Source organism: Chlamydotis macqueenii, chromosome 1 (genome assembly GCF_036417535.1).
Source record: "Chlamydotis macqueenii isolate bChlMac1 chromosome 1, bChlMac1.mat, whole genome shotgun sequence".
NCBI lineage: Eukaryota > Metazoa > Chordata > Aves > Otidiformes > Otididae > Chlamydotis > Chlamydotis macqueenii.
Window position 1 is genome coordinate 101,259,541 of NC_141556.1, and position 17,952 is coordinate 101,277,492.

The following is a 17,952-nucleotide window of genomic DNA, read 5'->3' on the forward strand; positions in this document are numbered from 1 at the left end:
CTTCCTAATCTAAGTAACACTTTACTTCTTCACTTGCCGATTTACAAGAAAAAAAACTTCCAAAGGAGAATTGAAAACACAGGCTCTAAATTTACACACAAAGAATATGAAATTGAGGAATTATATACAACTGTAAATACATTTTTCAGATTAAGTTATTCACACATGCCAAAATAAGCACTTCTTAGAAGGATTTAAATTATGAAAAAGGCATTAAAATGTTGAAAAGTTGTGGGGCAGAGAATAAAAATTAAAATACAAAACATAGCCACTGCCCTCCCTCCCAGCCTACTTGAGAAAAAAAATTCACAGCACAATTTAAATCAGTTTTGTTCTGCAGAGGATGCTTTCAGTGAAAGTGTATTCAGCTATTATATTTGCAAAGAAAGTGGTCTTAATGACACTACCTTTTGGAAAGTCCTCAGTTTAATTTAGACAACATATTTCTCTTTTAAAGCCTACTCTAAGAAAAAAAAAATAAACCAAAAAAGCTAGAAGGAAGGTTCTCTAATTCTCACCAAAATAAAGCTTTCATCTGTCTGGTTAAAATCTTGGGCAACAATATAAAAAAGTATATATTCTACCTATCTTAAAATTATCGTATAGTTTTGTGAGGTACCTCATAGGTAGTTCCATAGTGGCACGTATACTGGCATTGCCTGTTGGTCTCCGCATCTTGTTCAACATTAGTGTAAAAAATTACTCCATCTCCGGAACAAGATACAATCTGTTTGTCATTGGTGCATGGTAAGAATTTTGCACTAAAAATATTGGCCCTGTGTCCTGAGCGAATGGTTGTTAAAACCTAAGGAAGAAAGAAAAAGGAGGGCTGTATCAGGTTAATAATTTCAAAGCAAATAAAGAATGGGAAAATAACACAGACTCTGGTACTATAAAACATCAGTTATGTACAGACTGCCAGTAACCTACAGTTCAATACAACAGAACAGAGAAGCTGTCTTTACACCAAATTTCTTCTAAGAACAAAGTGGTTCCACAAGAGACATTCACTTATGCACTTGCACAAAGTAGTCTGCAAAATTACAGGACTGGGATGCAACTGCCATATTTTGTTTTTAAAACACTAGCTACATATCACATTAGTTTTCTCAAAGTAAAACATTAGTCCAGAGTGATAGCGCAGCCAGCCAGCATGACAGTGATAAGAGATTTAGAATATCTGGACTATCGTGAGTCAAGAAGAATAAGGCATTGTAATCCAAGCCAACTTTATAGACTTTAAAAATTGGTGCTACTCTTAAAATAAACTCACTTTTAAAAGGAGAACTGAAGTTCATAAGAAAGGATGTTTTGAAACCAGTCAAAAATAAACATTTAAGAACATGATTACAGAGCAATAAATTAAGTCTTAACTTAGTCTCAAGGAATGTCATTCATCTACAGTACAGCAGAGAAGCATATAATTTACTTCACCATCATAATTGGTTTTAAACACTTTGTGATGACTCTCTATATTTCCTAATTTACTACTTATTAGTCTATCAAAACCGAAAAAACCCTCTATACGCTTTCTTGTGCACTAGTGAACATTGTATTCTTACCTTATTTCTCCAATTTGCAGCATTTAAACCAAACTGCATTTTCACCACTACTAATAGGAAAAAGATACTTACCAAGTTGTTTACAGTATGAAAATTACTTCCAAATTTCCACTCAATTAACTTAATCAAAGAAAACATTATGCAAATGAAGTTGCTCTGTCAGTGATAGCTCATGTTTAATATTTTACAAGTGCTATATCACATCTTTTAAATAATTCACACACACAAAAGAATTAACAGTGTATATGCATATTCTGAAAGATACACAAGGCTCAGTGTTAAAAAAAAATTAGCAGATATAATCCATTAATTTTATTTCAATAAACCTGCCTCTTCATTTAGATTTGGTCAGATTTATGCATTTTACTGAAAACTTTCAAAATCCAGACATTCAAAAGAAATGAGGAACTCAGTATCAAAGGAGCAACTCACAAGTCCATAAGGTACCCTAGTTGAGATGACACTTCAGGTGACAGTTAAAGATGTCACCTGTCAATCCCACTTCTGATTTTATGCTATTGGTACTGTGAAAGTAATACTTTTTTGTCCTGACAAGAAATCCTTTTTGATCTCCTTAAAAAAAAAAAAAAAAAAAAAAAAAAAAAAAAAAAAAAAAGTCAACAATATGGGCTTCTCTACCATCTTGCCAGTTCTCCACTGTTTCCTCCCTATTGCTGAATATAACAAGGTAGACTTTTTTCCCTTCGCTCTGCTGTACAAGGTCCTTCTCTCACCAAATTACATGTACTTCTTTCTTTCCTCCCTTTTTCTCACAAACCCCAACCTAATGTCCTTGCTTTTCATGCAGCCAACAGCTTGGAATTTTTCTTTCCATCCCTTCTTCTCCCCTCCACTGCAAACTGAAACAGCATTCAGAAATATATACAGCTAAGCATCTTCCATAAAGGAAAGAGTTTTCTCACAGGCAAACCTAACTTTGTCTTGCCTGCCCCTCAATTTCCTGACTGTTATACAGTGTTGCAATAAAAAGTATTACAGTATTACAGCATTTATTATAAGCAGAAGGTATTCCATGCCCTCCTTGACTTGCACTGTACCTCCTTTTCTACTCTGGTTACTATACTGTCGTAGAGAGGGGAGAAAGAGGCATAAAAAGTTGCTGGTACCGAGGCAGCAAAAAAAAAAAAAAAGATGAGAAAACGTAACACCAAACCAACCCCCAAAAGCCTAGCATTAGCTACACAGAGTGAAACAATACCAGTACCTTACTCCGTTGGAGCATTTTGCCACCAACATGTAATAGGCTTCAAATACTCAATGACTGAGGAAAAGGGGGAGAGGGAAACAAAGAATTTCAGATGTTCAGAATTTCAGCTCAACACGAGCCAGCAATGTGCGCTTGCAGCCCAGAAAGCCAGCCACGTTCTGGGCTGCATCAAAGAGAGTTGCCAGCAGGTCGAGGGAGCTGATTCTACCCCTCTACTCTGCTCTAGTGAGACCCCACCTGCAGTACTGCATCCAGCTATGGAGCCCCCAACATAAGAAGGACATGGACCTATTAGAGTAAGTCCAGAAGAGGGCTGGAACACCTCTACTATGGAGAAAGGCTGAGAAATTTGGGGTTGTTCAGCCTGGAGAAAAGAACGATCCAGGAAGACCTTATAGTGGCCTCCCAGTACCTAAAGAGGGCTTACAGGAAAGAAGGGAGAAACTCTTTAGCAGGGCTTGTTGTGATAGGATGAGGGGTAATGGGCTTAAAATAGAAGGAGGTAGATTCAGCCTTGATATAAGGAAGAAATTTTTTACACTGAGGGCGGTGAAACACTGGAACAGGTTGATCAGAGAGGTGGTGGATGCCCCATCCCTGGGAACGTTCAAGGCCACGTTGGATGGGGCTCTGAGCAACCTGATCTGGTTGGAGATGTCCCTGCTCCTTGTGGGGGATTGGACTAAATGACCTTTAAAGGTCCCTTCAACTGCAACTACTCTATGATTCTATGTTCTTCAAAGTACCTGACTAGCTGTAGTAATTCAGACATCCTCATAACTCTTGCAATTGTTTAAGTAATATGTTACACAGAAAATCAATTGAAAAGGTAATAAATTCAAGAATTCAAATTGCATCTCATAAAAGGACAGATTAAATCATTGAGCCGGGATTACAAATTCATGTAATGATCCCAGAAGCTTGCACACAAGCTCCACCCTTAACAATAAGTACTTTCCTCCAAGAAAGTAGAATTTCTGGTGGCTACCCTGTTGTCTTCTTTAAACCTGAAATGTTTAAGTTCCATATCCAAATGGAAACTCTTTATGATAAAAAGAAAAAAGTCACCATAATGAACAAATCAGCATTTTTGAAGTCACATTAAAAATTAAAACCAGTTTTTAAAAGTAGTTTTCTTTTCAAGAAGTAAGCCAGAGTGGAAATAAGTCTGTTGAAATAAATGCAGGTCAAATACCAGTGGGTTACTAAGCCTTTCCGAATGTAATTAATGTAGGGATCCGATTCAAGACAGTCAGCATAGAACGACTTATAATCCAGCCTCTTCAATAGTACTTCCTTTGAAGAGGCCAAACCCCCTTCAGAAGCAAAGGAAAGCAAACTTAATGGAATTTCATTGTAAAGTGAAAAGTAGCAAATCTTAATTCTACAAAAGTTGTAAATCCTCAGGCCCACTAAGCACTCTCCAAAGCCTTCCCGGCACTTTCTCATGTGAGCTGATTCCTTTCTCTCCCAGAATGCAAAGCAGGCTAAAGATTGAAAAATTCTAAATGTCACTACTACTAAGAATCCTGTCTTCACACCGGTATTAGCTGAGAGAAGTCTCAGGCTGCATTTAAAGGCTTTGAAGACTGAGTGCTCAACCCGGTGTAAATACATGAATTCCCACCTTTTTGTACCATACCTGTAGCAAGTAGAGCTTTAACTCCAGCCAAACTCTCCCCCCTCCCCACTCCCAGTAATGCGATGCCTAAAACAAATAAAAAGTGGAAGAAAAGATGCACAAGAAGAATTCTTCTCAGCCATTCCAAATTATAATAAAGTGCTCATCCTTCTGATTTAGACTTGCAATTACTATTAGAAACCACAATAACACATTTCTCCTCAGATGCACAAACTCTATAAATATATAACCTATTCAAACTTGAGAAACACATTTAGAAAAATTTCTTCTGAGACACACTGCATTGTAGTGTGGCATCTGGCCATACATAACACAAACTCAAGTGACTTACATAAAACTCACGTAAATAAGAGTTAAACAAGATTAAATGTTTCCTTATTAAATGAGATCTTTTACTAACACAGAAGACTACATTGATGGTTGAGGCCTGTTTTTGCTACTCTAGCTAGCTCATAACAGAAAATAAGGATATCTGTCAAGATGACAGAACTACAGTAGAGTTCTGCTACCAATACCAATTTGCTCCCTCTTCCTGTACTGATTCTGTTACTCAAGACAGAGAAAATAAGCTAACACAATTGTAACAGTCATTAAAAATCACATCTCTAGTACATTTCAGGAACAACACTGATTACTATGTCTTCTTGCTAGTACTTGCTGTTTTATAATATACTGGGGAAAATAATAATAACAACCACCACCACCATCTATCTGCTCTGCTGTTACGTAAAAAAAAATAACTCATCTGACTGTTAAAAATAAGAAAACAAAACATCTCTTATATCTCTCATATCTTTCATTTGGCTTAAGTACAACAGTAGTACACAACAGTGAAAAAACTCCAAATGACCCCATGAAAGCATAAAGTTTAAATTGCTGCAGCTATTAAAACATTACAATATTTTAATCTAATAATTATAGAATAAGATGATATAGCAACTATCCCATAGTGATATATTAAAATAAACTCTGCACAATAAATAATATTGAACACCTTTTACTTGCATGAAAGATTTTTATTTTGCAAGTCTCTCCAACAACACTCACTTCGGAATATATCCTTCACCCATTTCACAGCTCTCTCAGATACCTCTTCTTCTTCTTCTTCTTCTGAAGTCCCAGTTCAAGAGAACTCTTGTCTAATAACACTAATCTGAACTTCGTCAGACTGACACCAATAGCTGAAATAAAATTTGGAAGCTATGGCTCATTTGGGGAAGTGAGGAAAAGGGCCTCACCTACAGGCACAGGCAATACTCCAGATCACTATTATTTTCCTACTACAATTCTTCAGGAAGGCAAAATATTGCTGCTTCCATAACCTTCTGTTCAAACTCTTTTTCACCATACCAACCACACATTTTGGTTCCTCCACCATATTTAATTTTTCAGCACCTTTTCAGGGTTTAGCTCTCAACCTCTGAGAAAGCATGGGAGAGAGGACTTCACTTGAACTGGGGATCCCCAGCACTGAAGGACACAGTACAGAGCACCTGTTCTATCAAGCTATTAGCAGCTCCTTAAAGACCAAAATGTGGAACACTGCTACTATGTGATGGATGCTAACTGACATTACTGGAAGCCATTCGACTGCATCGTAACCTGTGTGAGTGCAGAAGTAGAAAAGCAAATACCTTTACAGCATTTTTCCCTTCACAAACCTGCTGGTCCTATTTCAGTACAAATCCTTCTCCATCCACATACAAGGCAATGTAAATTCAAATGGTAATAAAGTATTTTAATCAAGATTGACACTTCAACAACATCATACAGAGAGACAACTCAGTAAATTACATGCAGTAAAAACTAATACAATATTTTGAAACTAAAATGAAACGGAAAACAATGTATCTGACTACAAGATTTCACAGAAATTACTGAATCCTATTGCCAATTCTGACACTAATCTGTAATAAGACCATGTTCCTTTTGTGCCAGACCACCTACCGTAAAATGGGATACCACCTATGTCACAAGGGATTAGACTACTAAGGTTTTAAAGCACTGTGAAGTTTCATTCCCATTTATAAACACTATAAAGTGTGCAATATTATCTTTGCCAGATAATAATTATACTTGAAAATAATATCTTGAAAAACATCTTAATATCTTGAAAAATAATAACTTAAATCCTACTTGAAAAATCACTGAGTATCCAGAAACAAACCCACCTTTCTGCTGTAGGGATTACTAATTACCAGATTGGTGTCATCCGAACCAGATAAAATGTATTCTCCTGTATCATTCCAGCAAATTGTATTCACCTGCATGAATTAATAAAAATTAGTTTAGACTTACATTAATTCAATTTTCAGAATATTAAAACATCAATACTCATCCATCACTACAGAAATAGGAGTTAACAAACTCAACTGAAATGATGTAACTTCTAAGCACAAAAAGTGTTTTTAAAACAAATTGATAAGGGAATCACCTATTTCACCTATGGCATCTCAATTACTCCCTCTGCTCCTGAAGAGTCCATCAGGTAAATCAAGCCTTCCACAAAGGCCTCTGTAGCCAAAATTTTACACACTCAGGTGCTTTAATGTACCAAATCTACTTCACAGAGGTCTCCAAATTTGAACTGGAGGGCATCACAATGCTCTCATTATTGTATCTTCACTATATCCAAATTCTGACCATCCATTGCTTTGAATACTTTTCAGTGACCACACATTCTCAGGGATCATGTGAAAAGCACCGCAGAATCCATCCCAGATCCCTTTTGAGAAGTGTGAGCATGCTGGGAAAGAAGAATCCTACAGTGAGGTACAGAATCATAACAGGAGAACCTTACAATATATTTCCTTATCAATTCTCGTTTTCACAAGACTTGTGTTTAATAATGTCTCAATGAAATAAAGCTGTAGAAGCACTCAAAAATCCAGGAAGCTCAGAAAGTATCCTTAAGACTTAACCTATCTTCAAGCAGCAGCTCATGCACAAGCACCAAAGACTGCATGCATGACCATTATTATTTCAAGTAGCCTTTAAAATAGCCTCAAGTGTCAGCCATCAGCATCTTCTGTTGGCTATATTCTGTCAGCAGAATAACTGCCTGCCTCAGTGTTTTATATCAGGCTGGACTATATAATTAGTAAAAAACCCACTTCATTCTAAATCCTTTTCTTACACTTTTTTTTTTTGTTATTATTCAGATGTCTCATTCTGAGCCCAAAAGACAAAAATCTTTTTGTTTGAAATAAATATACTCATTTTAGTTACTATTTTAATCACAAGTTTAGTTGGAGTTCTTAATTAGGCAAAGTTGCAAAATCAGAATTAGCTGTTACAGATGGATCATATGGGCAACAACTCAACATATTCACTGAGGAACTTTAAATCAACTTTTGCCACTTAAAAAAACCAAAACCAAAGCCAACCAAACAACAACAAGAGATCTTTGCATTATAACAGACATGCCTATAGCAGAGTTCGCTCGATGCTCAGCAGCAGTCAAATGATGTTAGGAATCATTAGGAAATGCATAGAAAAGCAAACATTCTGTCAGTGTACACATGCATGCATTGCAAATTTGCATGCTCCATGCATGCAGTTTTGGTTCATATCCCACTCCCATATTCTCCAATTCTATTATTGCTCATTTGAGAAAAGAAATTATGAAAAATAATTACTAGAGTGATCACAAGTATCTAAAACTTTTTATTGCAAGAAATGACTAATTTACACTCTTCTGGGGTGGGGATATGGCAGAGGCTTACAAAATCATGAATGACACGGAAAAAGAAATAAATAATTTTCTGTGGACCTTTACAGTACAGGAAATGGAAAGCTTTCAATGAAAGCATCACATGACATACATGGCATTTATTAACACTGGAATTCACTATCATGGAATGTCTTAAACACCAAAAGTGGAAGAATATACATATTCATCAAAGAAAAATGAAAAAGTATCAGAAATAAAGATGCAACTTTCACCTCTGTCCGTCCATTAAAGTGTGATGTGTTCTCTAGGATACCCTTCAAGTTCTGTCTGCTTGCCCCATCTCAACTTTCCTCAAAAATCAGTACTGGCCACTCTCAGGACCAAGATATCAGGCTCGACTGAGCACTGGTATGACCTTGCATGACTGCTCTTACGATTTTATAACCCTGGCTGTCAATCATCAAGAACCATGCATTCAACTAGCCCCTAGATCCATCTATCATTGAAGTAACCCGCCCTGACTATGACTGTACTTGAAAAATATTGTCAAACATAGCACTATACTACAGCTAGGGCAAACACAAAATCCAAGAATGTTTGTTTTCATCTACATTTCCTTTCAGGCAGAAAAACACTATCATTGCCCTAAAGAAACCAAAATGCTAATACAAGGATACAAGAATAGAAACAAGAATAAAACACTGAAAAAAACCAAGGAAGGTGCCGAAAAAAAAAAACAACCCAACATGTAAGAAAGAGAAGCTAGCACAAAAATTAAACTAATTAAGGGGAACAGGGGTGGGATGTGTCTCCAACAACAAAATCTGAAGGACAGGAGAGCAGAGAAAGCATCAAAGATGCAAAGGGGAGACGTGATTACCTAAACTGTGGCATTACAAGCCTACACAAGACATCCACCATTCTTCTCCTAAATTCCAATTTAATTGCACTGAGGGTTGAGCAATCCCAGTACACCCTACTCAGGCCAAAGTTGGTTCAGAAAAAAATCCTGAAGTGAGATGACATGACCAAATGTGTGCTAGAGGTCTGTAACTAAATAGGCTTTCTATTCTGTACCAGATCACCTTCTCAATATTACTGTCAAAAAATAACAAAGTATTTCAGTGGAATAAGCTTGATTTGTTTTTTTTTTTTCCAAAGAACACTGACTTTCCAGTAAGTGATCAGTCAGTCCAGTACACTTCTCAGTGTTCAGTACAAACTATTGACCAACAGTGAATAACCCCAATAAATATGCATATGAATCACTGAAAAGAGATGCTCGGTAAGAGCAGATTAAAAAAAGTTCTCATGTCTCATTCCATGGTAGCAAACTCACTATTAAAATACACTGTAAAACGAAGACTAACTAGAAAATCGGTTTGTATCTCAAAACCATGTAAAAAAGCTACATATCTACTATCCCCACAGCCACTAAACACCCAACTAAAAGCATAATGTAACAGTTATTACACTAAGGGTATGAAATTGTTGGAAAAAAGGTGTTAAAGTCAAAAGAAACGATATGTCAAACACAAATCACAGATAATTACTAACAAGATTAGAAAAGTCAAAGGGTGTTTAATTAGCTTTTTTCTACTAAGTATTTCACATCATCAACTCTATCTCATTTTACTTGCCACTCAACTAGCCTTCAGAGGAAGCAGCAGGCACTTTTTATTCATTAGTCAAATAGTCAAAAATAAATTTACTATCTCTGTGTTTTCCTCAAAGACAATGCAGGAGACAGTACAGCCAATCCTTAAAAATCTAAAAAAGCAAACTTCTCACACTATGCAATGTAATAGCAGAATTAACTCTTTTGTGAACAAGATAGATTAACAGAATAGAAGAAAGGAAATAAAAATGACTGTAGATATCCAGAATATCAGAAACATCTCCCAAACAAGGAAGGGAGTAAAAAAGGCACTACTTTTCATCTATGGAGGAAAAGGTAAAAGCTGCACATTCTAACAACATGCAAACAAACTTCCTATATTAATTTAAGCATCTAAAAACGACTTGCTCACAGGCGCCATACTGAATGAGATGTATGCCTCACAGGATGCTTGTTTGTAACAGAACTGAATGTCTATACACAGAAATGAGAAATTATTCCTCCAGGTAATCTTCCTTCCTTTGTTTTAAAATGTAGTATTTGCTCATGTCAAAGGCTCCATCTACCTATGCATTCTTCAGTTCTACTTCCCTCATCTTTCACAGGACCAGAACTGGAAGAAAATAAGCTATATTTTTACTCTAATTCAATATGGTTTACAGTCGTTTTCTCCTCTGCTTTCCTCACACTTCACTACTGCTGGTCCAAATGGATTCTCTTTCAACATTTCTCATTTCAATTTAGCCACTTCATACAGAAAGCACCTCACCTAACTCTATATATTTCCTCATAATCTTAAGCTACCTTTAGAGTTAACACGGAAAATGGCAACTTCTGGCATACATATGATCTCACTGTGAATTGGACAATGTGAATTTTGTTGAAAGAGGCAAATCATGCCCTGGAAGGATGATAAAGTTACAAGCAGACATCAATGATTCAGTGTAGACTAATTAAATTACTTCACATACTACTGCTAGAAACTGTGTCTTCAAACGAAGTGGAAAATTGCACTAGTTCAAAGACGACGTTACCTAAACTCATATCTCAAACAAAAACGTGCTATGGTAATATTACTGCTATAAGAGCATGTATATGTGAAGGAATTCATAGAATTATTCCCTTCATCAAAGATACCATACCTAAGTATGATTATACATACAGTTGTATTTCCCACAGGTTCTCTCTTTTGTGTAACACAGATCAAATGCTAGGTAGAAAGTTGGACTTTACTTTTATCCTCAATTAGGAAAAAAAAAATTCTTGCCTTAAGTAGGTTGTCCACTGTGTCCAATTACACAGCATGCTTTATATAGAAAATACAAGTCACAACTTATTCCACAGAAGAATGTAAATGATCTTAACAAAAAAAAAAAAAAAAAAAAAAAACCAACAAAAAACCCGAAAAACCCAAACCCAACCCCTGCCCTCCAATCCTCCAAAATACCTCAACCGCCCCCCAAAAAAACAAAACCAGAAACACCCTTAATAAGACAGCTATGGCATTCTTTCCTCACATTTGAAATGCATGCTGAATCAGCAATTGGGGAGGGGCGGGTGGGGGGACGGGACTAACATGATCATTTACCATTGGCAGTATAAGCATTTTAATAAGTAAGGGCATTGTAATTCCATTTACTTCTTTTTTTTCCCCCACTCATTTTTTTTAAAGCAAGTAGTAATAAATTGAACAGGGGTTTAGCTACAACTGGCTAACTGCTGAATGGTTGTTAGCCATAAAAGATTATTCCCTGCAAAAAGAAAAAAACCACACAGTAAATGAGGTAAGAGCTCCTAATACCTCATTCTTTAAAGGTGGACAGTTCTGAGCAAATTTAACTTCTAGTTAACTTCTAATTTTTCAATTAAAACACTTTCCACTCAGTAAAAAAGTTAGAACACATGTTAAAGCATACTTTAAAAGCTAACACAATCAATTAAAAATGAATTTTCAAACATATATCCACCAGGTACGTATAAGCAACATCAAATAGCCAACACCAAATTTGCAATTTCTGTCACATGACACAGAGGTAGTTAACTAAAACAGAGATCAGTCACTCAATTTTTAACAAGTAGCACAGAAATATTATGTTCCTGTCCCCTGTTTTATAGGCAAAAAAAAAAAAAATTAAAAAACCCAACCTACTTCAGGAAAAGAAACGTTAAAAATTTCATCTTAAGTATATTTAAGGAAATTAAAAACCACCAGAAAAGAAATGACAAAAAATCTGTTACAATCTTGAATACAAAAACTGATAAGTAACTTTCTACACATAGACTTGTAGAATGGTTGGAGTTGGAATAGACTTTACACTGTCATTCTTATAACATTTCTTGAAAAAAAAAAAAAAAGGGGAAATTAATGCATTTATTTTTTTAAGTCAACACCATCTGTACCAGAACATTAAACTTATAATGGTAGTCCATACAGCAAAAGTAGCTAACTTTTTATGTACACTGATTCTAATCCTTGCCCTTCCCAGTCTTTCTAGTCTCTCAAAAATATACCCAAGTCAAAATCATACTTCTGATCTCAAGCCAAAAGGTTAGATGTTATTAAGACTTTTTCTTTAAAATTACTACTGTTAGTTAACAATTATAACACTCCTTAATTTAAAGCTGCCAGTGAAAGCAAGACAAAAAAAAAACTTTACATTTGAACAGCTTTTTAAATAAACAAGTATAAAATTTACACGTAAGTTCTCACTTTTTATAGCACATCTAGAATCCCTCCACTTTTCAAATATCTTGTATAATAAAGACAATGCTTTAAAAATCACTAATTTCTCCTCTATTCGTCAAAGGTGATAGGGCAATCTCTTTGCCCCATACCTAGTTTAAGTAAAATATTTTCTTTAAAAGAATATGACTTACAATATTTGGACCACTTTCAAAATTTAAGTATTTAAATAAGCAATATTTCAAGTTATGTTATTGCCTTTCAAGGGAGGCTTATTTTTCATTTTGTCTCTTTAAATAAGCATGTAGCACTTGATCGTTTGCTTTTTAGACTTGGACAATAAATCACTCAAAACACTCATACAGCTTTAAATCAACAAAATACATCAATATAGCACACAACTACTAAAGATTCCATTTAAAGGTTTACAATGAGTTCTAACTGAAAAGATGTGTTTTGCATGTGTTTTCCTGGCATAGGAGATTAATTCATTCAACAGTGGGACACAGTATTAAGGTACAGGAATGGGATTTTGCTTTGTTTCAAAGGTAAAGTGTCTGATATTTAAGAGGCAGCAAATGTCTACAGAATTCAGATGTAGGTCTCAACAAGCAGAGGCTTCCAGCTCAGCTTTAACACATGGTATTTGCATTTTTAAGTTCAGGAACTATTACCGTGGCAACAAAACCACAATTTAACATCTTTTAAAAAACAAAAAAGCAACAAGTGACTTACACATCCATCATGCACATTTAAGGTTGCTTCAAGTTTTAATCTTTGGATAAATTCTCTTCTCCCTGTGAAGAAAAATACTAATTACATACTCTTTTAAAACAATAAATATGAAGAAGTAATTAAGACCCCGGTAATGGGCACTAACAGGTAAAAACCTAGACAATAAAGAACCAGAATATAAATGTAAGTTCATATGGTTCTCATTTCACAAATGCTAACACAAGCATCACATTTGCTAGCTCATCCACTACTTTTAATAAGAGTGCAGAAACAGTAAAATGAATGTTTCACAGGTTCACAAGTTAATGCTTCCTCTAAAACTAATAGCTATAAAGCAGAAAATAACCCTGTGGTTACTCAGTTAACTTAGCTGAAAGACAGCAAGTATAACACAGTTCAAGAATTACCACCTTTTTTTTTGTATAGGAATATAAAGACAACTGTGTTTAGGTCTCAAGTAGAAAGCAAAACGTGGTCTCGTGATTTCAGCAAAGAACTGGAAGCTGATCTTCCAAGCATTATCTACAACTCTACATCTCCTCTTAGAGTAGAGAAAATCCAACTTCAATTTCATTACTAATGTTGCATTTTGCAAAGTAACACTGAAGTTCAGTACCATTCCATTGATAGATACTTAAGAGATAAAACAGAGAGGAAACTTTTGGAAAGGTGACGTGAAAGGAAGAGATGAAAGAGAAAGATGAATTCTATAAATGCACATTGAGTAAGGCAAAGGCCCAGGAACTTTATGTCTTTATTTCCTATACACAAGCTGACTTACCACTACACTTAAAAACATTACTGTACTATACACATGAAGAGGGGAAAAAATATAGTGTATTGAAAACAATGTAGTCTCTTCCTGAACTAGATCTTTAAGCAAATAGCTCCAACTTTCATTTAATTTAGAGTGCCCTCATTTTATGAAACCAGGTTACAATGAACTTAATCCCCAGAAAGCACTTTCAGAAAAGACAAATATTGATAAACCTAATCTTTTTACTTAAATCCTAAAAGCACTTAAACTCAAGGACTAGAGTTGCCTCTGGCACTGTAGCATAAATCTGGACAAGTATTTTACCCTCTCTCCACTTGTATCCTCTTAATGCCTTTTATTTGTCCCATATACTCTTCAGCATTGAAAAAGAGCATCTGATATCCAATACCTGGTCCATCACAATCACAGACTCCCACAGCACAACCATCTGAGTGAGAAGCAGGCACTGAACGTCCCTGCCACACTCCCTCAAAGACCAGGAAACCTCTCAAGGAGTACCAGCTCCCGCAAGTAGACCTACACCACATCCAGTGCTCATACAGCTTTTCTTCCATGAAAAGATATATTTTGGTGCCTAGATTTGCTAGAACTATAAGTTACCTCCAAAATTATCTCTCTCTTACATATCCCTTATCTCTTTTATATACCTTATATATCTCTTTGCATAATAGAACCCTAACAATTTGCTTCTGGGGTGCTACTGCAATGCAAAAATACAGCACAATTACCATGACCTCCAATGGGATAACTTCACTAAGAAAAGTGAACTCCACAGTCCAACACAAAACCACAAAAATCCAGTGTTTGCCAGTCCCATCACATTCTCACTTGCAGAACAGAGAAGTTTGATAGCAATGGATGATTTTTGGGCATTATATGCACATAACACATCTGCAAGTGAATCACTTGTACAGAAACACTGAAAGAGATTATTTTAACTCGTTTTTAAAAACAAGGAGAGCAACAGATTTTCCTCCTTCCCTTATGGTCTGGTTTTAATCCAAATCACTTAAATCAACAAGCAAGAAACAGTAAATGTTTTCTAATCATATCTTCAGTTGCAATTTTTGTATCCTTAAAGAAGTCTGTTGACAAAATTAGATATGAACTTACTTGTCGTGATTGTTAGATCAGGATTTTTTGGTCTTAGTAAGAACATGGTAGCTATACAAGTTTCAATAAACGTTTAACTTGAGATATAGACATATGGTGTCTCATATACTTACATTTCCCTATTTAAAACATTTTTTTAAAAAAGTCAGGATTGCACATGCTAGCCTATGTGATTTGCTATACATGTGATTAGCTATCATGTGATCAGTATTTATCTAAACATTTATTTGAGGGAAGAATTAAATACAAGCAAAACTACAACACTAACAGTTTCCTTTTTCCCCAAAGTAAAAAGGGGGCAAGGGAGAAAACAGTTAAAATGATTTGCCTCCAAAAACCTTCCTATTAGATAAAGTACTAAACACAGCAAGACAACTAGAATGGATTGTTTCTAGTTTATCTTCTCATTCAAAATTAGAACCACCAGATCCAGAATGTTTTTTTTTCCTAAAATAAGAAACAGAACTACTCTAATAAACTGATCTGAAGAAAATACTGTCTCTGTATTTGCTGCTGTTAAAACCTGAGTTAGGTCAGTGAATCTGTGTTCCTTCTACCTCAGCAATGACTTCCACAAGTTCATTGGTTTGATAAAAAAGCTCAGCAGTAAGTTAAGTACTAGAGTTTTCCAATATTTAAGTCACTTAAATATTTTTGTCACGTTCCCATTTTTATCACATTAAAGCATTAAAAACACAATACTGTTTATCTAGTTTATTAGTAGGCTACATTCCTTTTTTTCCTTTTCAGGTGCATCACAGCTCTTATTGCTAGACTTTTTAACAGTCAAATTCTCCTCATGAAGAATTCTGCTCTCCCAGGTGACAAGAATCTTCATAATCCTTAATTCTCATTCATCTAATCCAACGGCTACCTCTTCCCTCCACCTTTCAATGAAGGTGGCCCTCCTGGCTCTTGCTTCAGTTAAAACAATGGAGGAGATCCAGGCTTTTGACAAAACCCCAGAGAGTACTTTTTTTTTTTTTCCCTCGCATTATAAAATCAGCATCAAGTTTTAGTTTTTGGGTTTTTTTTCTCCCTAGTACTGTGTACAGACTCTGTAAGAAACAGAAACAATTTCTTTTTTCCCTTAACTATGTGCCACCAGATATGGAATAATTTAATTCTGTGAGGATGCTTCAATATATCATTTCTCATATTCAAATGAGGCCTGCTTAAAACAGGGATCAAGTGATCAAGCTGTCATCACCAAAATAATCTCACTGGACGGTGAAACATACAGGAGGTTTGCTTCGAAACTGCTGCAGTGAAACTATTAACAAGAATAAAATAAAAAGTACTGTTAAATTTCAAATGGCAATGATGGCCTTCCTATGACGCATTTACAGAGCTGAAATTTGGAAAACTATGAAGCTAAGGCTCCACCCACCCATTTTTAGTAGACACTGTGCATTAACTGAAGCCTCAAGGTACAATGCCACTCTCAGTACAATGATCAATAACTTTTTTTTTAGTTTATATTAAGCTAGAGTCTATAGGACCATTTCCAAGGCCACATTCTATGTATGGAAGAAGCACCACTTCAACTCATTCATAAGATTAATTTAAATATAGAAAAGGGAGCAAAAGAGAAACTGCAGCTGCTTCCTTCTAATTTATTTCTTCAAAACGTTCCCTTGTGCACAACGTCAAACCAAATGATGCCTTGCCACTCAGTTAGGATAACTGCCTAACTTTAGCATTTGGGCACATATACACAGCTCTAATCTCATTTCAGGAAGCAATACCAAAATACGACAACATCACTTGTATTCCCTGCTCACAGCAGTTATGACTCCATATAGATCACAATCCTCAGTTTAGGAATTGCTGGTCAGGTGTTTTCTACATGGCTATTTTGGGAGAGGTACACGTACCTCTCTTTTGTAAGTGACTTAGTCAATGTTACTTCAGAACTGATGACAGTAGTGAAGTTTAATGCTTCAAGCATGTAAAAACCTTCATACTTAAAAGTGCACTCCAGTATTTCCCATTGAAAAAGTACAGATCCTTTAATGAAGAAGGTCTAGCTTTAAAGTACGTTTGCACTCTACAGAAATATCACTAAACTTTGATCCAAAGTGGCACCAACATGGTATGAGGCATTAAAAGGCAACCCTTATTCAGAAAACCACTATTAGATCCTGTTCGTCAAACAAACACTCATTTATGTCAAGCTGGCTCTTTCCAGGACTAAGTCCCTCAGCGCTAGCTTGCTGTGACATTTGGAATGCCCTAGTTTAAAACTGAAACAGAGCCAGCATCTGTTCCCAATGCAGAGCACATGTTATCTTGCACTCTAAGCGCATTTAAAAACTACTCTTGATTTTCCAGGGTAGAGTTTACATATTTCTGAAATCACTCCATGAAAAGATGGCAAGTCCAGTTTGTTTGTATGTAGGCTATTTTGTGGGATTGACTATGTCAACCTCTGCGTAGCGATCCAGTATAACTGTTGTTCGACATCTCAACAAGCTGTTTTTCCTCAGCAAATTACTTCAAATATTCTATGCAGCAGCCAGAACTCTCCATACACCATACAGTAAACAGGACTATACAGAATATACACTGAATTAGCCTTCATCAAGTTATGTTAAAGTTCTTGAAGATGGATGAAAATATTGAAAAACATTTGTTAGCTACACAGACTGACAGCAGGCCTATTTTATAGACATTGAAACTGTGACAATTTAGGAAACAATTTAGCAAAGGAGAGTGAATGACCAATACTGGCAGAAACCAAATCTAGTGGTGTGACCTCCAGTCCTTTAATCAAGGCCTTGAGTTATATTTCCTTATTGTTTTGTACTACTGTATAAATGCCAAAAATGGCAACTCTTGCTATTGTCAATGTTTAAAAGATTACCTTCCAAGTTACCATGAACAACTACTTTGTTATGGTTTAAGTTCAAAACAGACA

At 35.7% G+C, this 17,952-nt stretch overlaps 1 protein-coding gene across 1 annotated transcript in view; it reads right to left on the bottom strand.

Annotated features, from left to right (window-relative positions):
• Window positions 1–17,952, bottom strand: part of DCAF6 (DDB1 and CUL4 associated factor 6) — a 91,397-nt gene that overhangs the window by 61,981 nt on the left and 11,464 nt on the right. Inside the window, exons 2-4 of the mRNA XM_086763197.1 lie at window positions 13,142–13,203; window positions 6,604–6,696; window positions 620–805 (exon numbers count right to left, since the gene is read on the bottom strand). Coding sequence (XP_086619323.1) covers window positions 620–805; window positions 6,604–6,696; window positions 13,142–13,203 — 341 coding nt within the window. The remainder of the gene's footprint in view (window positions 1–619; window positions 806–6,603; window positions 6,697–13,141; window positions 13,204–17,952) is intronic.